Genomic DNA, 23,716 nt, shown 5'->3' with positions numbered 1-23,716 from the left:
GAACGGAGAGTTGAGCGAAACTCTTTTAAAAGAGCGTGTTGTCAAGTGCTTTAAAGTTTTAAATACTGTACCGGTGCATGTGATTTTCGTTTTGACATCCAGTTGATTTTTCCGATTAATCACGAGGGCTGACGGTACTTCCAAATACTTCCTGAAACTTCAGACGTTTTGGATATATTTAAAACTGAATCACAAAGGATTTGTTTTAATACAATATCACATGAGGCATGACAATGAAGATATCCAAAATTAACTTCTTTTTTTCTTCAAAATTAATGAACATTCAATGTCAATTACTGTATGGTGGACCATGAATCGACTTTTTCTTCGAAATACAACAAATATTACTCACTTCTGTTACAAGCCAAACAAGCCAAATATAATCTGCATGGCATTGGATGTACTAATCATTTTAAGACTTTCTTGAGGTTATCAAAATGGCCCATTGCATGAAGATTGTTATTCTACTTTTTCAGTTCTTGAATACTGGATCTTCACTGGAGATCGGAGCATATGATTTGGAGCGTGGTCGCCCGGAAAAATGTGAACCCATCACCATTCCCATGTGCCAAGGAATCGGCTACAACATGACACGGATGCCCAACTTCATGAATTATGAAAGCCAAGAGGAGGCTAGTATTAAACTAAATGAATTTGCTCCTTTGGTGGAGTACGGATGTGATGTCCACCTGCAATTTTTCCTGTGCTCTCTTTATGTGCCGATGTGCGCTGATCAAGTGTCCACCACTATCCCGGCATGCCGTCCTATGTGTGAACAGGCAAGACAGAGGTGTTCACCTATAATGGAACAATTCAGTTTCGGCTGGCCGGACTCATTGGATTGCTCAAAGCTACCGACTAACAACGACCCAAACGCATTGTGCATTGAAGCTCCCGAAAACGATACTCAACCTGAGACTAAAAAAGGCGAGGGAATGCTGCCGGTACCTCCAAGGTCCAGGACACCTGCAGCTGGGAGTGGACGTATCTCAGGTGTCCCGCGGTCCTGTGATAACCCGGAAAAGTTCCAGTACGTGGACAAAAGCGAGTCATGTGCGCCTCGTTGCACTCCTATGGTGGATGTCTACTGGTCAAGGCAAGATAAGGACTTTGCGTTCATTTGGATGGTCGTGTGGTCAACGCTTTGCTTTGTTTCTACAGCATTCACAGTTCTAACCTTCCTCCTCGACCCCCAACGCTTCCAGTATCCCGAGCGGCCCATCATCTTCCTGTCTATGTGTTACAACGTCTACTCGGTGGCCTTCATTATCCGCTCGGTGGCTGGGGCCGAGAACATCGCCTGCGATCGGGAAAACGGAGAGCTCTACATTATCCGGGAGGGTTTGGAGAGCACTGGCTGCACCATAGTCTTCCTCATCCTCTACTACTTTGGCATGGCCAGCTCCATCTGGTGGGTCATCCTCACCCTCACCTGGTTTCTCGCAGCGGGACGAAAATGGGGCCACGAGGCTATTGAGGCGCACAGTAGCTACTTCCATATGGCCGCCTGGGGTATTCCTGCAGTGAAGACCATAGTCATCCTCACCATGAGGAAGGTGGCTGGGGACGAGTTGACGGGATTGTGTTACGTGGGAAGCATGGACAGCAATGCTCTCACTGGCTTTGTGTTGATCCCTCTTTCCTGTTATCTCATTGTCGGGACCTCTTTCATCCTTACGGGGTTCGTAGCCCTCTTCCACATCCGCAAAATCATGAAAACCGGCGGCACAAACACAGAAAAACTGGAAAAGCTTATGGTTAAGATCGGAGTCTTTTCCATTCTCTACACCGTGCCTGCCACTATTGTCATCATATGCTATTTCTATGAAAGACTCAATATGGAATACTGGAAGTTCAAAGCTCTGGAAAACAAGTGTGTGTCCTTTCCTGGTCGAAGGAGCGAGGATTGCTCTTTGGACTCGTCGGTGCCTACAGTGGCTGTGTTCATGTTGAAAATTTTCATGTCATTAGTGGTAGGCATCACCAGTGGGGTTTGGGTATGGAGCTCAAAGACACTTCAGACCTGGCAGGGGTTGTGCAACAGGAGGTTGGCCGTGAGGACGAGCCGCAAGCCTTGCTCCAGTGTCAGCTGCAGCAGCTCCCACTGCCATTATAAAGCACCGGCTGTGACACTTCACATGAACAAAACAGACGTGTACACAGACAGTCTCACACACGTTTGAGACTGAAGGCCTCTGCTTTGGAGCCATGCAGACTTTACAAGGCTTGTATCGTGATGAGATGCTCAGGTTGGACTACAGATCATGGTAAATGTCACAAGTCCTGTCAAAGGTGGCATTTATAAGCTTTTCCTTGAAATAGCAGACACAAAGTAGAGGTCACTTCAGTAAAGAGAAGGTTTGTTGCATGGAACGAATGCAGGCATGGCAGAACGCTTTATTTATTGTGGCTATTTAAGGATTGCTGGCTGTATAGTTTTGTACTTTGCTATACTGTATATAAGGAAGAGTTTTAAATAATTTGGCAGTATATATTTTTCTTTAAAAGAGGAGCAATAAAGCATTTATTATGATGTCTTTTCTCTTTCTATTTTGTCATAAATAAGGATATAAATAGCTTTTTAGGGTTACATGTAAAATGTTGTATGTGTACATGTAAAACTTTCTTTCTCTCTGAATTATGATGTTATTTAGCACTTTTGATTAAAATGGATTTTAAATGGTTAGAAATAAACACATAACTAAATAAGCCAATATTCCTTAAGGATTGGTAGGAATAATTTCCTATACTGCAGTTATTTAAATGTAACTGATTAAGATTATAAAATGTTGAAAAATCATGTCTGGACTTCTCAATTTTCACCACTTTTCTGTTAATACTGGAATTTGGTGAATATGTTACAACTGGATCCATTTATACCATCAAACCACCTTCCAAAATCATACACATTTTACCAAGTCAACTTGACTGCAGTCAATAAAAGAACTATGATAAGACACTGAGAATGTATGATGCTGCTATGAATTTATGCAGAATTAAACTTCCTTTAACCTAATTTATTTAACATTTGTGACATTCATTGTTTTGTTTCCGCATCCAGAATTCTGTTGTCAAGAGATCGTAGGCTGATAAAGAGGAGATATGTTTAGAGTAGTTCTGTGCATAACTCGCATCAGTTTAACCTTTTTACAGTGTTTTCATATCTTATATTTGTGGACATGATAGGTGTTTGTGATGTTCATTTATGATTCACCTTAAATTATGAGCTGCAGCCTACTATGAGTGTGAGATGAAAAATCGAGAATGGTTTAAGGAATTGCTTATATTTCTAACCCAAACAGTTAAAATTTAAAATGCAACAGCTGATATTTTAATTAGTATTTTGATATAAAACTTTGTATTTTATAAAATACACTTCTTTATCATTATTTTTTTTTTAAATATATCCATTGTTTTAATTGATTTCTCCTCTACACTATTCCTGTGCCTGTGCAGATATTGTCCAATGTTTTGGCAGGTCTCAGGCTTTGGAGCTTAAACTGCTGTTACATTTGGTCGTAAAAAAAGGCATGTTTGTCTTGGGGCTCACAGCCTAAACTTCACAGTGCATTACCCACATGTAGCAGTCTGTATAAAGTTCAATTAACGCATGGCTGTTTTCAGTTTTCAAGTTTACAGTGCAGTAGCATATGTAAACACTGTGTTCTAAGTCAAGAACACACCACACTGCATCAGCCAGCAGACTAGGACAAATTTAGTGAATGTTAATATACTGGAAGATGAATGTTTGGCTCTTATTAAATACTACCAAGACTTTATTAATTTAGTAACATGTATGGTTAAAGCTGCTGTTGTTAAAATAAAGATAAACATAATTCTTGACGATGGATTTGTCAACATTGTACAAGATTGTGGAGAACATTTAGCTTTCTTTGGCAGTCAGGGTTATTTTTTATTTTTTATTATTATTATTTTGGCAGACGCTTTTATACAATGTGAGGAAACATATGACTTGACAAACGAGGAGCATCACAAGCAATTTGTTAGAGCCAACAATATTTGTAGTACACAATTCCAGGTCTATAAAATGTGTACAAATGGGTGTCAGAATTAAATTGATAATGGATTTTAAATTCTTGTTTTTTAATTAAATTGTAATTATTTGAAGCGTAATTGTTAGTAATATCCAGTATTTAATATTTTTATTTTTATTTTTATTTTTTTACTAGGGGTGAATTCAAGGTGATTGGGACACTTTTTGCCATTGAGATTTGGAAAAAGTGTCCCGACCTATACATTATCAATAAACATGTTTGAATGGACAGAAAATAAGCATCATTTCCACAGAAGTTTTCAAAAGCTTGGGGTCTGTAAGATGTTTTTCAAAGTTTCATATGCTCACCAAGGCTACATTTATTTGATAAAAAATACAGTAAAAACACTAATATTGTAAAATATCTTTACAATTAATAATTTTTTTCCGTTGTAATATATTTTTCCTGTACAGCCATTACTCCAGTCTTTATGTTGCATAATCTTTCAGATATCTGATATCTGATCTGATATCTGATAAATCTTTTGAAAGTCCCCCTGTAGTCAATAATTTTATCCCTTAAAACTCATCTTTGATCGGCAAAATTATTTAAACATTTTTTCCTAGAAAAATAAATTCTTCATGGCTTAAAATAGCTTGAATGAAACTCTAAAGCATTGCTTCATTTAGTATACGCGGTTCTATGAATATGCAAATTAGCCCCGCCTCCACTAACTCACACCAGCTCAGAGATCCACTTGTTGATTATCACACGTTGACGTTTCAAACCGCGTTTTTGAGACTGTCTGTGGTTCACTGCAGTTTTAAGGAGAAAATACTCAGCAATGGTGTTGACTTGTGAATTGTACATGTTTTTTTTTCTTAAAGCATATTAAAAACACCACATAGACACATATACAGCACATGTAAACAACATTAAAAGTTTGATTTTTTAAAGGGGGACTTTAAGAAAATTCTTCAGTCTTATGTCAGTCTTCTGCATTGTTAGAATTACTATTTTGCCATTTTCACTGATAATCAATTAGACCTCACTGTTCCCCAATGTTTTGAGCCTTAGGGTGTAAGTTAAATTAAATAGTGTGGGATCACAGTATAAATGAACCAATATTACAGTTAATGTTCTCAATTCCCTGTCACGCCACGACGGAACCGCTGCTCAGATACATCAAAGGCCAGATTTGTTATGTAGATTCTGCCAAGATCAACTCCGTATACATGAATGCTCTTAGGTGAGTTGTACAACACCGCCACATTTGTGCAGAAAAAAGCTTTCCGTTTATACAGCAACAGGGTTCATTATTTTGCCCATCAAACCTGGAACATAAAGGCACCATTGTACACCTTGATGTTTAAGGTTTTTAGTTCTATTTTAGGCAAAGCACTGTCAAAAGAAACCCTTTTTGCCATTTGAGTCCATTATCAAGTGAATGTTAATGGGCTTGTAAGTGAGCTTGAGAATGGACAAGATAGAATAGCATTGTAATAGTCTGCTAGTTTGGAGGAGAAACCATGTGTCTGGTAAAGGGAGGATCATTAAAGCATCAGGGACTTTCCCTCCTCTTAAAGAAGCCAGAGGAATCGAGAGCAAGAATAAAGGAGTGGTGCTCATTACTCTCTACCCCATGGGTAGTATCCCGTTCCTCATCATTTGATGTGGAAATGAGGCTATGGTAAAAGACCACTGAGAAGCTGTTGTCACCAAAAGGACTTTTCACCAAAATGCTTGAGTCTTAGCTTGAGCCGTGAGTGTTATCCACACAGCCACGTCCCACCTGCCCGACGGATCTGGCTTTCACTAGTGTTAAACACATACACACTCGTTTTAATATTTGTTTTTGATTAACAGTTGAAATTGGACTTGAAACCGTAAAATTTGCCAGGGTTTTCATAATTGCAGGGCTGCTAATGGCCGATATTCCTTGTGAAAAAGAAATACTTCAGCATACTTCAAAAAGAGTATTATTATATAAATAAAACACTTTAAAAGAATATACTCAAGTGTGATTTAAATGTAATGTTTTTTGAAACTTTAATGTGTGTTATTTGCAATTAAATGAAACTGCATTATAGTTTACATTTATATTAAATGCATTTAGTTGAACTTAAGAGTGCTTTTACTAAAGTAGGACTTAAGTACATCTTTCCTAAGTAATTTCATAACTATATCTATTGTTTGGTCAAAGTGTACTGCAGAATGTACCGACAAGCAACTAAAATACATCAATGAACTGAAACTTTCAAGTTATGTATTTAAATATATTTGTTATGAAACATTTGTAGTGATGAATTTGCGATTTAGTATATTTAAAATGTATTACCTATAAATGTATATTGAATAACACACTAGGTAAAATTAAAATCTACATGTGTGCTATGTAGTATGTTAGTCAACACATCAAAATAAGTGTACATCTTTGAAGCATAAAAAAGATTAAAACATAATGATTTAAATTGACTTTTACGTAAAACTTTTATAATATAATTATATACTTATAGACATAATTAGTCAATAATTGTATCCCTTAAAACTCATCTTTGATCACCAAAATGACACATTTAAACGTTTTTTTTTCCCTTGAAAACAAAAATCTTCATGCCTTAAAGGGATAGTTCACCCAAAAAGGAAGAAGTCCATTCAAGTGCATCATATTCATCATAAAAGTGTCCCAAATGGCTTCAAGGGGTTAATGAAGGCCTTCTGAGGCGAAGCGATGCGTTGGTGTAAGAAAAATATTTAAACCTTTATCGACTAAAATAACTAGCTCCCGGCAGACGGCCATACGCATCAATTAACGGTGAAAGAGTAACACTTGAACTTGACACACAACGTAATGACGAACCGCGAATGTTTGAACCGCGAGAGGCGCCGAAGCTTACGCTACTCCTACATCCTACGTCATACATCGTCAAGTGTTACTCTTTTGGCGTAAGTCGATGCGTAAGGCCGTCTGGCAGAAGCTAGTTATTTTAGTCGATAAAGTTTTAAATATGGACATTTTTCTTACAAGAACGCATCGCTTCACTTCAGAAGGCCTTTATTAACCCCTCGGAGCCGTTTGGGACACTTTATGATGTTCACTCCCATTATAAAGCTTGGAAGAGCCAGGCCTTTTTTTTTTATATAACTCTGATTGTATTCGTCTAAAATACATAGTAAATCATGGGCTAATTAAAATTTTTGGGTGAACTATCCCTTTAAAGCAGCTTGAATGTAACTCTACACCCTTGCCTCGTTTAGTATGAATTTAGAATGCGTTCTATGAATATACAAATTAGCCCCGCCTCCACACACTCACACCAGCTCAGAGATCCACTCGTTGACGATCACACGTTGATGTGATTGTTTACAAGCTTGTGACGTCAGAAACACCAGCGATTTCAAACCGCGTTTTTGGGACCGTCTATGGTTCACTGCAGTTTTAAGGAGAAAATACTCAGCAATGGTGTTGACTTATGCATTTGCACATGGTTTGACTTAAAGCACATTAAAAACAACAATAGACATATAAACAACATTAAAAGCTTGATTTTTCACCGCAGGGGGACTTTAAGTGCGCTAAAAAAACAATCATGAAAGTGTACTCTCTTTAAGTAACTCTCTTTTGGCCTTTCAATTCGTTTATATTATATTATCTGAAAGTAAAAAAATTTTATTGAAATTTTCAAGTAGGCTACATTACAAGTGCAAAGTACAATGATTTACATTTGGTTAATTATATTAGGAGGAGCAGAACATATGGCCTACATTGGCCCCCAAAATTATTTGGACAATTTAGCCTTACTTGTGCCACAAAATATATGAATTTCATTGGATTAGATATTAAAATACCAAACTAACGGACCAGTTGCATAATAGTAGTTGAACACTGACAAGAAAAGTATTTTTGCAGATGCCACTAAATTTTGTTTTGTTTTTTTAAAGCAAATTCATACATTTTAAAGTGTGGTTGTCTTTTTGGGGGCCATTATAATAATGAGATAAATTATATTCACTTAAGAAGGTCAAAACAGGAGTTTTAAAAATCTGATTTATTCTCACTGTGTGTGTTTTTTTATTATTATTTTTTAAAGCTGTTATCACATTCTTTGGCGAGGAAAGAACTCACAGTAGATTTATGCAGCAATCTGGATAATGTCACAGGAGTTAAAGACAAATTGTCTGATAGTGAGGAGGACATTCCTGCAAATGATATATACAGTATATTTAATCTTTCTTTCTTATATATATATATAAACACCGGTACACTGTCTAGCAACACATTTGATGAATTATTGATCTACATTTTTCTTTTCATTTAAATACATATCCAGACTACCTTTTCAATTATGGGTTATGTGTTATGACTTATTGTTGAATTCCTCTCAGTCATAACTTGATTTGAGAGAATTATCCAGTCATTGAGAAACCAGCCAACCTGAACCAGAAATAAAATGACCTCAAAGTGAGATCATAAGTTTTCACACTAAAACCAGAAAGAAGTAGGCTGGTATAATTTATGATGAGTCTGGGTAGCTTTTTATTATTGTGCTTTTCATGTCAAGTTAAATTACAAATTCTTTCTTTGCCTCATTTGTTTGGTTGACTGCTTCAGTATAAGCATTTTTCGAACCTGGACTTTTTCACCCACAGAAGGCCACTTCTATTGCTCCTCAACACTGCTACTTTAACCCAGCTGGCACCATTGTGTAGCTTGAAGTGTTTACGTTCCCATAGTTCCATAGAGTATGTTTTGGACACCCTTGGTCTAATGGTAGAGATGTTAAAAGCACTGCAAGACTTTTCACATCTCTATGACGTAAATCATATGTAAACATATGCATCACCGCCCTGTGTATGTTTTTTTTTAATCCGACTGAGAAAATAGTTGGATTCAAGCATTTATTTCAGGTCTAAAAGATTTTAATTGGATTGAGTGAGGAGTTTACAAGGCTTTTCAGTCCAAATGAGCCATCAATCTGATCATAAACAGATTATTTTGGGGTAGCTATTGAGACATAATGGCAACAAACCCGAGCTTCAGCTTGTACCTGTGTTATGCTGGCATGAGAATGTTATGCAGTGTATCCAGGAATTATATGTCCAGCTGTAGGATCAAGACAATTTAGTTCTGAATGCAATTTGCGCAGCACTGTTCTCATTTTTGGGTTGGTTCTGAGAGTTTGGTAGTGAAGGATGCAGCAGATTACTGCAATCTTGCATACTTTATTGTACAGGATCATTCCACTGTTGTAATCCCAGGATCCTTAACCACTCTCTACATTTTGCATCTATAAATATGGCCATGTTAAAAGGCTCATTTGGATCATTATTTAATGAATTACTGCTGCCATCATCAAAAACAAAAAGTGCATACAGACATTTGTTTTAAATAAAAAACGAATTTACATTAAAAACAGTGTTCACACTGAAAATACTCTGCAGTACTATTTCAAATCTTATAGAGCCTGGTTAAATTGAGCTTTCATATATTTATAAACTATATTTATGAACTGGAATATTTAAGATGGAATTACTTGCTGAATTGAACATAATAAATTGAATGCTACAGTATGTTTAGTGTTTTCAAAAACAAATTTGGAATTTAAACTGAGGGAGACTGAAAATTGTTGTTGCATTAATAAACAAGTTTTATATATTCAGTCACACTTAAGCTTCTCAGACAAATAGGCGTCAGTTAATTATTTTTTGAATTGTAAAGACAAAAAAAAATAGCCGTTTTTTTACTTTAAGGCTGAAAATGTATAGCGTGTGCCCTTGTAAATGAGAGTAAAGCCATGGGAAAGGAAAAGTGCCTAATTAGTAACATTAGCGATACATGTTTTTTTATATGGATCTCTGTTTACAACGAAAGCTTATAAACAGCCGTCCCATGGTAGTTGTGTCAGTGCGCTTGTGAATAACGAGAAGAGACACACTAGTCTAATAAAGTAGGAAACCCCCAGCTGGGGCATATGCTAATAGTTACCCCCCCTCCCTTGAAAGTAGTGAACTAGGTACATTGGCATCACACACTGGTTTCCCTGGAGCTCTTCGGTCTGGCTGGCGTCACCAAAGCCTGGCACAAGACACACATATGGAGACTGAACATGCAAACAGTGACTCTGATTGCTTTTTTCCCCTGACTTGGCAAGTTTAATAGCCTTGCCATTTCAGGAAGAGGCAATTGGTTATTAAAGTGTCTCAAAATGAGGCAGGCTGGTCATATTTGCGGGACCCAATAGAAATATAAAATGTTTTCTTGGCTTCATTTGCCATCTTCTAAAATTATATTTTCCATAGTCATCCTGCAGAACAATGATGAATAGTGTTTAATGACATTTGGCACATTTGTTTAGTGAATCTGACCTGTGCAATTTCAGAGTTTTAACATAAATTCATGCATCATGCATGTCATTTTAATGTAATTTCAGTGTCTTATCTGCCACTGAACTCCAAAGTTGCAGAATAAGCTTTAATTACCACACTTTTCTTTATCTTAAAGGTGCACTAAGTATTGTTTTTCCACTTTACACTTAAAAAAGTACTTAAATGTAATCTTACATCTTATCTGTGGCTTAGAAAACAGTGTCTGTTTAATTCTACGTAAGGCGAGTCACCCCTCATGGCCGCCATGTTGAGATCACATGACCACATTATCCAACACTTTCATTTGCATAATATATTAATCATGAGTGACATTTCTGCTTATAAATTTCTGTAATGCAACCAGCAATTAAAAAAACTTGCATCTGTGATGCATCCGCACCTATAGGTGTCACTGTCATTGTCAGCGGGAGAAACATTAAAAAACAAACAAAAAAACACTTACAGTACTAGTGCACCTTTAAAGCCCGGGACACACCAAGCTGACGTCCAAAAACTAGCGGTGACGAAAGCTGACTGTGTTTGTCTCCTCTCGTCGACAAGTTTTTGGACGTCAGCTTGGTGTGTCCCGGGTTTTTTTGTTTGTTTTTTAATGTTTCTCCCGCTGACAATGACAGTGACACCTATAGGTGCGGATGCATCACAGATGCAAGTTTTTTTAATTGCTGGTTGCATTACAGAAATTTATAAGCAGAAATGTCACTCATGATTAATTTATTATGCAAATGAAAGTGTCGGATAATATGATCATGTAGTCATGTGATCTCAACATGCCTGCCATGAGGGGTGACTAGCCTTATGTAGAATTAAACATGCTGAATCGGCCCATAAAACCAAGACAGTTTCTGACAAGAGCCAACAGTGTGAAACATACTAAAAAGCAACTAAGACAAACGATACTCAAAAATGGCCCGAAATTGCCCGATGGCCGACCGTCGGCTTGGTGTGTCCCGTCCTTAAAATGCTTACATTTCTTAAAATCATACACTCTTGTTTATCTCACTGTAATGAGCAAACTTTCCTTTGTGAAAAAGTACAATTCAGCATACTTAAAAAAGTACTTACTATAAAAACTATATACTTAAGTGCGAATTGAATGTAATGTTTTCGGACACTTATGCATGTAATTTACAATTAACTGAAAATGTATTAGTTTACATTTAGATTAAATGCAACTAGTTGACCTATAAGGGGTGTTTTTGACCCACTTAAAAAAAAATATATATATATATATTATTTTTTTTAATTGACTTAAATTTTCACATTATATTCATGTTCAAAGCAGATTATTCGTTAGGCAAATGTTGTGCACATACATTTTTACCTTCTTTACCACCATCTGGAAGACTCCCATTTGCAAAAAAGCATCCATTGTTTTCATCCTGATCTCCCTCGTGTGCCTATCTGCCCCCGCAGATCAGTGTAGTATGCTGGAGCTCACACTGCTGCTGATTATGAAGAAATATGGCCATGACCTCATTCTGACAACAGCTGATGACTCACACATCACTGAAACTTAGGATGAACATTGCATTCGGTCATTCTCCTTATTGGCATGACATACTGGCTTCAAGGTCTTGCTGTGATACAGCTGTCAGTAAGACCTTTAAAGCCATTTAAAGAAAGGGTTTGGCGTTTTACTCTCCAGTGCCAACTACTTCCTGCTTAAACAGGAAGTTGGGGTGGGTCATATCAATGCTTGTCCTTTTTTAAAATCTTTAATATACTTTAGTTTATGTTGCAGCCTAAAAAAAAAACCAAACATGATTTGACAATGTAAGTGGTGAACCAAAGTTTGTCTAAAATAGATTATATAACAATAATAGAGCGGTGCAAAAAACTCATTCAAAATCACTTGCATGGCAAACTTTGGCAAATCCAGTTATTAGTTCTTCCTCACATGAGCTCATAATAGCAACCCGCTGCAGTCAATTCACAGTGAGGTCACTGGTAGGACAAAGAGTGGGAGTGGGAGGAAGAGGATGATGCCAATAGCATTCTCGCAGGTGCCGACTCCGGTACAATGAAGTCCAGAAGGATGTGGTTTACTCTGTACCACCACACACCCTGCCTCAGTGCTGAGTAACTGGGAAAGCAGAGGCCTGATTGACGAGGCCAGCAGGATTTGTGTTTGGCTAAGCTAAATTAAGCACATGTGGCCATAATCTAACCTCTCTGCATCAGCATTTCATTTAGGACAATCTACTTTATTGCATTGGGTTCCCTCTGGTATATGTCTGTCACTTCTGATCTTATCAGTGGTTTTGGTGAACTTGTTTCCACTGTTCTCATACAAAAAGGTAAGCTGCTGAAACAACAATGAACTGTAAAATATGACCCCTAACATTCATGCACTTTCATGTCTATAAAACAGATGGGTAGAAATATTCAACGCTGTCTCATGACCAATTCGTACAAGTGAGTAGGGGATGGCTAATTCGTACGAATTCGTACGATTTGTCTAAACCTCAGGGATGGGTAGGTTTTGGGGCGGGGTCAGGAGTAGGTCATTCGTACGCATTGGGCAACTTGTAAAATATGTACGATTTAGCAAAAATCGTACAAATTCGTATGAGTGAGGCTGTATGAATTTGTACGAATTAGCCACCTCGTAAAGTACGAACAAATTGCCATGTGTTACTTGTAAGCAGGGACGAAGAGAGGTGTTAATCCAGTTGCAGCAGTATTTATGGAAAACGAAACCAAAGATAATCCAAATAGAGGGTCAAAACCCAAGAGCAGGACCATGAAACATAATTAAAAGAGCAGGAACGCAACAGCTTCACACATGCAAAGACAACAACCGACAAACCAAGACTGAAACACTGGGGACATTTAGCATGAAGAAGGCTGTCCTAATTCGAATTCTCCTTCAAATGCGTCCTTGAAATGCGTCCTTTGTTTCGTGGGCAATGAAGGATATGTATCCTTCTCGTCCTTGCACGGCAGTGACAATGGGATTTTTTGAGAGAAATTGCCAGGATACACTTATTTTGACATAGATCCCATAGGGAAACACTTTCATAAAATAGATATTTTTAATATTATCCCATAATTTGGCAGCCGGTATATTAGGCTGCTGTCACTTTAAGACCTGATGCATAGACCCATTATACTGTTTTATATAGCCAATAAACTTGTCTTGTGTGCGTGCGCTTTGGGTGTGAGCAAAAAATCCGCTCATTGAGTAAGATTATGCTCAATACGCGCAAAACGCCGAAATTCAAGCCCATCCACCAACAATATTGTGGATGAAATGTTGACATATCTTACCAATTATATCTTAGCGATTTTATATAGTTTATGCTCTTTATTATGTACATAAATGTACCAAGGTAAACATAATTAGACATTTTGTCTTTGTTTTTAGGCAGTTGAATATAAAAAGTCTTGTACGCTAGACCATACCAGTCTATTGTACGCTGGACCATACCATTTAACAATGCTCGGTCGACTTCGCAGCCTTCAGAGACGTGGCCTTTGAAGTCTGAGTCCTTCGAAGGACGCAGCCTCTGAATTGGGACGTAGCACTTGATTAGCTTGTTCAAGTGTGTTTGATTAGGGTTGGAGCTAAACTCTGCAGGAAAATGGATCTGAGTTGAGAACCCCTGATATAAAGAGTCTACCTGTAAAAAATGTGTCTCAGAGAAAGTGTTCATTAGACATTGTGTGCTTGTCTTTTGACTGTAATGGCAAATATCATGAGTGTGAACTAGAGTAAAAGCACAGCAACATATTTAAAAAGGTCATGAGTATTGACAGCAGTGGCATCAATTTACAAATCTGCTGGAAATAACACGCTTCTGCAAACACGACACACTTTACAGCTGCTTGCATTTCTCATGTAAAAAAAAAAAAACTCCTTTAATTTTGATAATTTTAACATTTAAATAATTATTTATTTTTCACCATAAAAATTATGGCCTGGTTTCACAGACAGGGATTAGATTAAGCCTAAAAGTAAAAGACTATCTTAAGTCTCTATACTGTCTCTATACCTTCAAAATTCAAAAGTAACACAGAAACAAACCTCTGTAGTTTTTTTGTAAATGTTTTATTAACTACTGTAACATAAACTATTGCAAGTCCTCAGTAATCCTCTGCATAACATATTACAGTACACGATTTATCTTAAAGGTTGTATCAGTGATTTCAGGCCCCCAAAAAAATGATCACATTCATCTAATCTTTCCTAACGATCCGCTAGCTGCCCGCCCCATAAGCATGCCGTCAAAAACTGCGTCTCTGTAGGCAGCCTAGGCTCTGAGATCTGCACACAAAAACAAATGGTTTCACCAACCATTCAAAACCAAAACAAATAGTGTTCCAACCAATCACCGACAGGGGAGGGTGTTGTGAGGTTTTGAGCCAGCTTCTTCTTCAGCTTCGACTTCGCGTGCTATGGAAGCTTCTTTCCGACACAAAATAAAAAAATTTAAACTTTAAATTTAAATTGAGACTTTATTTCTCAGAATTGCGAGATACAAAGTCAGAATTGCGTGAAATAAAGTCAGAATTGCGTGTTATAAAGTCAGAATTGCTAGATATAAAGTCAGAATTGCGTGAAATAAAGTCACAATTGCGTGTTATAAAGTCAGAATTGCGAGATATAAAGTCGCAATTGCGTGTTATAAAGTCAGAATTCTGACTTTTTTTCTCGCAATTGCGACTTTATATCACGTATATCGCGTTTATATCTCGCAATTCTGACATATTTTCTCAGAATTGTGACATATAAACTCACTAATTTGTGAGATATAAAGTCCAATTCTAAGGGGAAAAAAAGACTGACTTTTTTTTCTTTTTTTACCTCAGAATAGTTTATCTCACAATTCTGACTTTATAACACGCAATTGCGACTTTATATCATGCAATTCTGACTTTATATCTCCCAATTGCGTATTATAAAGTCAGAATTGCGTGATATAAAGTCGCAATTGCGAGAAAAAAAGTCAGAATTCTGACTTTATAAGACGCAATTGCGACTTTATTTCACGCAATTCTGACTTTATATCTCGCAATTCTGACTTTATAACACACAATTGCGACTTTATTTCATGCAATTCTGACTTTATATCTCACAATTCTGACTTTATAACACGCAATTCTGACTTTATATCTCAGAATTCTGAGAAATAAACTCGCAATTGTGAGATAAAAAGTCGCAATTATCTCTTAAAATGTTTTATTCTGTGGCGGAAACAAGCTTCCATAGCGTGCAGCTGTACACGAGCACAAAACCTCACAACACCCACCCCCTGTCGGTGATTGGTTGGAACACTATTTGTTTTGGTTTTGAGTGGTTAGTGAAACCAATTGTTTTTGAGAGCCTAGGCTGCCTACAGAGACGCGTTTTTTTGACGGCATGCTTATGGGGCGGGCAGCTAGCGGATCGTTAGGAAAGATTAGATGAATGTGATCTTTTTTTGGGGGGGCCTGAAATCACTGATACAACCTTTAAAGCTACACTGTGTAGGATTTTCTCCCATCTAGCGGTGAAATTGTTTATGACAACCAACTGAATATTACTTTCTAGCCCCTCCCATTCCGAGGGCGTTTTAACTCCTACGGTGGCGTATTATTTCAAATCTGCCGACAGTCGCGAGTAATCTCCCCCTCGCATTCGTCATGGTGCCACTGAGTGTAAAAACGCGAAAGGCGAAGCTTGAATTTCCAGGTATGTCCCTCTTTGGCTAATGTATTTTCAAGATGGAGGCGCAACATGGCTGCCGCCATTCGAGCGACTCGCTCGTATGTATTCTAAATGGCAGATTCTACGCTTACGAGAATACTTGATTAGTTGGTAGAAGTAATTACACCTTAATGAGCACATATCATTTTGAAAGAACAAAGTGTTTTTTGCTAAGAATTAATTAAAAAAATTACACAGTGTAGCTTTAACAAAATCAAATCAAATCTGAATGCACTGTAAAAAACAAAACCAAAAAAAACATCTCTCGACAGAGAGGTTTTTGCAGGTTTTAATAAAATGTTATTTAATAGTAGTATAGTCATAATAAGCATATTTCCAGTGCAGGCCTCAGGCTTGCAGACTAATCCTCTGCAAACTTCGACTGTTGGCTGAACCGGTGTGGTGACAAATCCAACGCTATCTCACGACCAATTCGTACGAATTCGTACGAATGATAAAAAGTTGGCTAATTCGTACTAATTCGTACGACCTCACTCGTACGAATTTGTACGATTTGTCTAAACCCACGTGATGGGTAGGTTTAGGGGCGGGGTCAGGGGTAGGTCATTCGTATGAATTCATACGAATTGGCCAATTCGTAAAATATGTACGATTTTGCAAAAAACGTACTAATTCGTACGAGTCAGGTCGTATGAATTCGTACGAATAAGCCACCTCGTAGAATTTGTACGTTTTCCCGTGAGATCGGGCTCGACAAATCTGGTCCTCCCTCAGTAGAACCCCAATCGATCCCATTGTCTCAAATTACTTTTAATAGGTACTCTCTTTAGCGCCTGATTACAATTCCTACAATCATGTTATAATAAGTGTTTTTTGAACTACGTTATAATGACCATTTATGTCTGTTTTAGTTAGCTAATGTTCTAGCATAGCATACAGATACTCGAATTAGCTTTATGGTTTAGATTATTCATTACGCATTTGCACTTACCCTACATGTATTCACAATCATCTTTAATGTAATTAGGGGTGAGCAGGGCTATTTGTAACACACATGGTTTAAAAATTTGTGTATTTACTAGATGCCATATCATCACTACTGTATATAGAGAAAAGAATTTGCCAAAATTAAACAATCTTTGGAAGAGATCACTGGACATTTATTTAACCAAACCATTAATTTTTTTTTAAGTTATTGATTTAAAATTTGACAAATCTGATATTATTTTAATCTTATATCTGTCATTTAACTTTTGAGATGGTTTGTTAATGCTGATCTAACCAATAGAAGACACTAGCCACATTTAAATTCCAGTTGCGCAGGTGGGGCATGTTGTAACACTGCGTTTCCCTTTCGTGGTCACTCCGAGTTACGTCGGATGACGACGAATGGGGTTTCGCTTAGAAAGCCTATCACCTTCGAGTATATAAAACGAGCCAATGGCAATGAAATGCCATGGGTCTGCGGAATTTGCATAGCGTAACTCCGCCCCACCCTGGGGGTATATAAGGAAGTACGCTGGCAACATGCAGATATGTTTTCGCTTCGGAGCCAAGTTGATGTACTTTACTCCACAGCCAATCCTGAGTCAGCGTCCAACCCCAATGCCTTTCTTCCCGGACGTGCATGAGGAGGTCATGAGGTCCTGGAAAACACCCTTGTCTTCCTGTGATCGCTCGGCGGCCTCGAGGAGCAGGTAATTTTGATTGCCCCGTATTGGCACAACCGCACCTGGTTCCCAGAACTAGTACTCCTCGCGACAGCACCTCCCTGGCCAATTCCTCTGAGGAAGGACCTGCTTTCTCAGGGACGGGGCACCCTATGGCACCCTCGTCCCGATCTTTGGAACCTCCACGTGTGGCTCCTGGACGGGACGAGGCAGGTTTGAGTACCCTACCACCAGCGGTGGTGGCTACCATCACTTCCCCTAGAGCATCGTCCAGGAGACATGCCTATGCGTTGAAGTGGAACCTCTTCGTCAACCGGTGTTCTTCTAAACGTCTAGAACTAAATAAATACTCTCTCCAAGCAAAGGTTGTCCCACTGGATAGTGGACGCCATTGCTTTGGCATACCAGCAGCCAGGTCGACCATGCCCACTTGGTGTGACGGCCTACTCCACTCGGAGTGTGGTATCCTCTTGGGCTCTAGCGCATGGCACCTCGCTAACAGACATCTGCAGAGCTGCAGGCTGGGCGACACCTAACACATTCGCGAGATTCTACAATCTCCGAGTGGAGCCAGTTTCTTCTCATGTACTCGCTTCAACTATCCGGTACTAGATTCTGCTCAGGTGTCTTCGCTTGCTCGCCATTCCTCTCCACGGACGGGATACGTGCGATATTTTCCTCAGGTGAGCCTAATAAGCCCTGAGTCTCCTCCAGCACTGTCGACGTCAACGCCAGAGTTATGCCACCGGCAGCTTTCGCGCTTGGCTAGGTGCCTCCATGTGCATGGTTCACCCTCTGGGTGACCCCCACATGTGTATTCCACTGTAAGCCTCTCTGAGCATGTGTCTTTCCCTTGGCAAGCCACCTTGCCACCCCTGGGGTTGAAATATTCCACCTGCGGCTGGACACCCCAGTGATTCTCCATATGCAGCCCCTCGGGGTCATATGTGTATTCCAAGTCCCCCCCTTCGGGTTGGGCATGATTGCATATTTCCTCTGGGATATGCTTCCCAGTGTGCCTTGGTATTCCTGTGCTAAGTAGGACTCCTTCGTCCGTGCTAGTCTCACGACAGGGGGCTCAGACTTACGCAGGGCACTGGAAGACAGCCGAGGTGGCGTGATTAGACTGGGGACCCCATTCATCGTCATCCGATGTAACTCGGAGTGACCACGAAAGGGAACGTCTCGGTTACGTATGTAACCCTTGTTCCCTGAGTAGGTTACGGTTACGTCTCCCTGCCACTTCCGCTGTACCGCTGGAACGCCTGAGTTCAGTCTCGGCTCCTCAGCGAAGAAACATATCTGCATGTTGCCAGCGTACTTCCTTATATACCCCCAGGGTGGGGCGGAGTTACGCTATGCAAATTCCGCAGACCCATGGCATTTCATTGCCATTGGCTCGTTTTATATACTTGAAGGTGATAGGCTTTCTAAGCGAAACCCCATTCATCGTCATCCGACGTAACGTCTCCGTTCCCTACTCAGGGAACGAGGGTTACATACGTAACCGAGACGTTCAATGTGCCCCTATTAGAACTATGCTATTCTTTTCTATACTTTTATGAATTCTAGTGAGAAACCATGAGAAAAAGGTGAATAAAGACTGAGAGTCAATGTTCAGAAATGATTCCTTATTATTTTGAACTATTGCTGTATAGCTGTGTTTTATGGTGTGCTTGTTGTCAAACTCAAAAATTAGTTTATTTTTAATTATTATAAAAAGCCATTTTTATAAATTGTATTTTATTGACAAAATATTTTAGTTTGTCTTGTAAATTTTGTTGATCACATCAGATAACATTTTAAGCTGTCATACAGTCATGTTACAATGTGCCCCTCTCATGTGACAACATGAGCAAACAGCAAAATCAAGAAAAAAAAGAATACAAAAAAGTATACACTGTATTAATGAAAAAAAATAACATAAAAATCAACAACATAATTGTAGTAGACATGTGGGAAATTTATGTGGGAAGAAATAAATACTCTGAACCCCAAGTGAATTTACACAAATGGAGAAAGCCAAAAAGTGTTAGGTTGTGCCCCGCTCTCCCCTACATGTTAAATTAAGTGTTAAATGTTCAAATATTTCAGTTATAAAAAGAACAATGTAATGTTGTTTAATTATTTACTATTTCTATGGAGGACCTGTTTTGTCATGACACCTGCTCATTCGGTTCTTTTTGAGTCGGGGGTGCTACTTTGGCTGTGTGTCTTGCTTCTTCAATAATATACAACGATAAGAATGCAATTGTGTACCTTGAAATGCAATGTAAGTCGCTTTGGATAAAAGCGTCTGCCAATTGCATAAATGTAAATGTACACTAAAGTTTGATTCAGTAAGTGAACCAGCTCGAACGGTTACTTCCTGAGAACCAGCTTAAAAGAACAATTCGTTCAAGAATCGGACATCACTAATCTTCTCATCCTTACTTCCACCGTGTGTGACAACCGATATATAACATTACATGTACAATGATTTTAGAATTGAATTGTTAAATGTTTACCTTTTTCTATGTCTTTTCGCTTCGCTGTTGGTTTGAGTAGAAAAATTTGCCAATTTCTGTCTTAATTGGCAAGCGCTTAGGGTGGTACTACCTGTTTGACCAAACAATTAGATGCCACTAGTGGTGCAGAAATGTGTATTGGAGCAGGGTTGGAACTGAACTGTGGCCCTTTGACACCCCTGCTTAAAAATCAATTCAACACATGTTTTGAATCCATAAAACATCACTGGCAATGATTTGCAATGAAGGTAGATTCCTTTCATAGTGGCGTCTAGCTCTGACAAGCACACTTGCTGTGAATCACGCAAGTGACGCTCACTGCTGTGAAGAATGAAGAGCATGGGAACAGGTGAGACAGCATCCTCATTAGGGCTGGGCGATATGGCCAAAATTTCATATCCCGATATAGCTCATTTGATATCCCGATACGATATACATAACGATATAGCAATTTTTCTGTTAATTCAGTTCATGAATAGTCTACCATAAATCCTCTAATATTGGCCTGTATTCCATTACCGGCCGGGTCTCTAACATTGACCGGTCTCGCTGTTGGCGGAGGTAAATAATTATTAGAACCAACGTTTTTCTGGGCAGGCCACAACATTATGCTTGTGATAGTAACATGCAAATACCACAGGGGGGCAATGTTTGCTAACGAATCCAAGCCATAGCTACGGTAGCCTGGTCATGTCAATCACTTCGCTCTTGACTCGCACGTGACGTGAGACTTCAGTCACCGGTAGGCTACGTTGTTTACCATGGCAGCCGCGGAGCCAAAGAGGATTTTTGGCGAAAATCTATTTTTTAACCCCCTGGGTTCGACAATCGCGCCGGCGCGATAGGTTTTTTTTCTTATAAGTGCAAAAGAGATTCAAAATTCTGTTGACTTTGATCTTAATTACGGAGAGCGCGCGCTATTCAAACGCAAATAATCTGAGGCGATCCACGCAAACCTGTGAACACCCACAATCAGTTGGATATGTTCACTTTCAGGTTCACCTCGTTTTCATTTCGAGGAGCAACGGATCCGGTTGAGGAATAGGTCAGTTCTATATTTGCTTTGTTCTAATCGCAATAGTGTCCGTACACGCAAAAAGACTGTTTAAATATGAATCGCGTTTCTCTCTCTGTGTGTGTGTGTGTGTGTGTGTGTGTGTGAATGAACAGATGCGCGCTGTTGTGGAGCTACTAACGTTTTGGGTTGGCTGGTCATCTAGTTGAGAATTAACTTACCCTGGTCTGAACCGCGTCTACTACCGTCTCCATGTTTATGTATTGCAGCGTGCATGGGCATGCCGTGAGGTTAATTCTGCCGTAAAACGCCTTATCGTGGCGTAAACGATAGAGCCTTATATAAAACGATAGACATTTTCTATCGTCCAGACGATATATTTCGTCATATCGCCCAGCCCTAATCCTCATATTCCTGCTATATCAGTGACCCCGCTTCACGAAAGCAATCAGGACCACTGTGAAGTTGTACTGAGTGCCAGTGTCCTACCTCATAAGATATAATGATCCCTTTCTCCTCCCAAGTTGATTATTGTCCATCAGGGATGCAGCTGATGATGTGAAGTGTCGCGGTACGAATGTGTTTGGAAGGGTGTTGCTATGCAGCATGAAAGGACATTGAAACCAGAGCTGAAATAGTAGGAATCATGTGGCTGAGAGTTGAAACAGTACCAACCATGTAAGTTTAAGGTCAGATATCAACAAGCAAGGACATACTCGTCTTAATATGAACTCTGGAATGTCATCTGCTCCTATTATACCAATGTAAACAATGCCTCTGAATGCGTCTACACACTTGGGCATACTTGCACGCACACAGCATGACTTTACATAATTGCTGTGACAATTCCAATAGCATTAACTGCACGGTGGTGATGCAGACTCCATCTGCTTGAGTGTTAATGGGTATGACAACATGTGCCAATGTCCCACAGGAGTCCTCTCAAACACTCTCCTTTCTTGACTGGTCAAGTGGTTCGGTCTGGTAGCTGTGCTCCTGTAAGTCCTTCACCCACCCTGAGGAAAGTTCTGAGCTCACCCAGTGGGCCATAAAACAGTTTGGCGCCAGACTCTGGGCCTGCATTTTCCAGTTAACGCATCTGTCAGCAGGAACCCAAGGCCAGATTAAGAGGACAGTGGGCCATGTCTTGTTTGTTTCCATGTCATGCCCTCTACTCTCTCAGCTGTTACTGTTCTTACCGCTAATGCTTAGCTATGACAAAGGATGCCAGGCTCTCAACGGCACAGTCTGTTTCAAATGCTGGATATCTTGATTTGCTTATTTTATCAAAAAACAAAACAAAACAAAAACATTCTGTCCTGGAATATTTTGGTCCTCTTGTTGCAGACTTCATGCTAGTCAATGCAGACAAAAAACCTAGAGAGTCTACTAGTCTACTAGATCTAGTCGACCGATCTTCAACCAGATGGAACTGGATTACATATTTTCCAATCCCAATTTGACTTGTGATCTGTGATGCTGCCTGAATCATATTCATACAGTGTTTGTTTGTTGGCCAGATAAGGACTGGTCCCCCAACTGAGCCTGGTTTCTCCCAAGGTTTTTTTTCTCCATTCTCACTGATGGAGTTTGGTTTGCTTGCCACTGTTGCTTCTGACTTGCTTATTTGGGGACACTTAATAAGCAACAAATATTGACCTGACTGCATTGACACCATTGTATGAGAACTGAATAATTGTATAAACTGAGCTGGAAGATGACATCACTGTTTTCTCCACAGCTGCTGTATAGATAAATGAAATAAATGAAAAACTAATGATTTTTTAAAATGGAAATGAATCAAAATTGAACTTACTTAAGATGGATAATGACACTATTTTCTTCTAGAGCTGCTGTACAGCCGAAACAAACTTTGTTTGTTTGAAATTTTCCTGTTATCACTGTAAAGATGCTTTGAAACAATCTGTATTGTAAAAAGCGCTATATACATAAAGGTGATTTGTCTTGACTTGACTAGCGTCTACTATTTTCTATTCCAGCTTAGTCAAAGCGACATTTCCCAATATGTCAGAGCGCTATGACTCTGACCGGAAGTTTTATTTTTGAATGGAAGGAAATTCTGTCCTTAGCCTCATACATTTTTAAAGTGCTCCTATTATGCTTTTTTCTGATATTACCTTTCATGTAGTGTGTAATAGCTGTTTGTGAATGTAAAAGGCCTGCAAAGTTTTAAAGATCAAAGTGCATGATAAATAAAGTCATTGTCTCCCTAAAGAAAGAATACATTTTGAACTGCCGAAACGAGCCGTCAGTAACTCCAGTCTTACTTCCGTAACATTCATACGTTACAATGTAACACATTTGCATAATGCCCACCTATGTTCTTCATTGGATGCCTGTGAACAACGTCTACTTTGAACCGCCCTCAAACACTGTAGCTGGTTCTTGTTGTGTACATTTCAAGAAGACACTGTTTTCGGGGCTGCAAAATAATTTTTTTGTGTACACTTTCAAAGGATGCAGAGTCAGTG

The 23,716-nt window shown here is 39.0% G+C and overlaps 1 protein-coding gene across 1 annotated transcript; it reads left to right on the top strand.

Moving 5' to 3' along the window:
- Positions 1 to 23,192, top strand: fzd9a (frizzled class receptor 9a). Its single transcript, XM_084414025.1, has 2 exons — positions 1 to 2,267; positions 22,159 to 23,192. Exon 1 carries the CDS (start codon positions 438 to 440, stop codon positions 2,181 to 2,183), a length of 1,746 nt encoding a protein of 581 aa, XP_084270151.1. The 5' UTR covers positions 1 to 437; the 3' UTR covers positions 2,184 to 2,267; positions 22,159 to 23,192.
- Positions 23,193 to 23,716: the final 524 nt, after the last annotated feature.

The sequence above is a fragment of the Rutilus rutilus genome, assembly GCF_951802725.1.
Source record: "Rutilus rutilus genome assembly, chromosome: 7".
NCBI classification, from domain to species: Eukaryota; Metazoa; Chordata; class Actinopteri; order Cypriniformes; family Leuciscidae; genus Rutilus; species Rutilus rutilus.
This window is presented reverse-complemented; position numbering and strand designations above follow the sequence as displayed.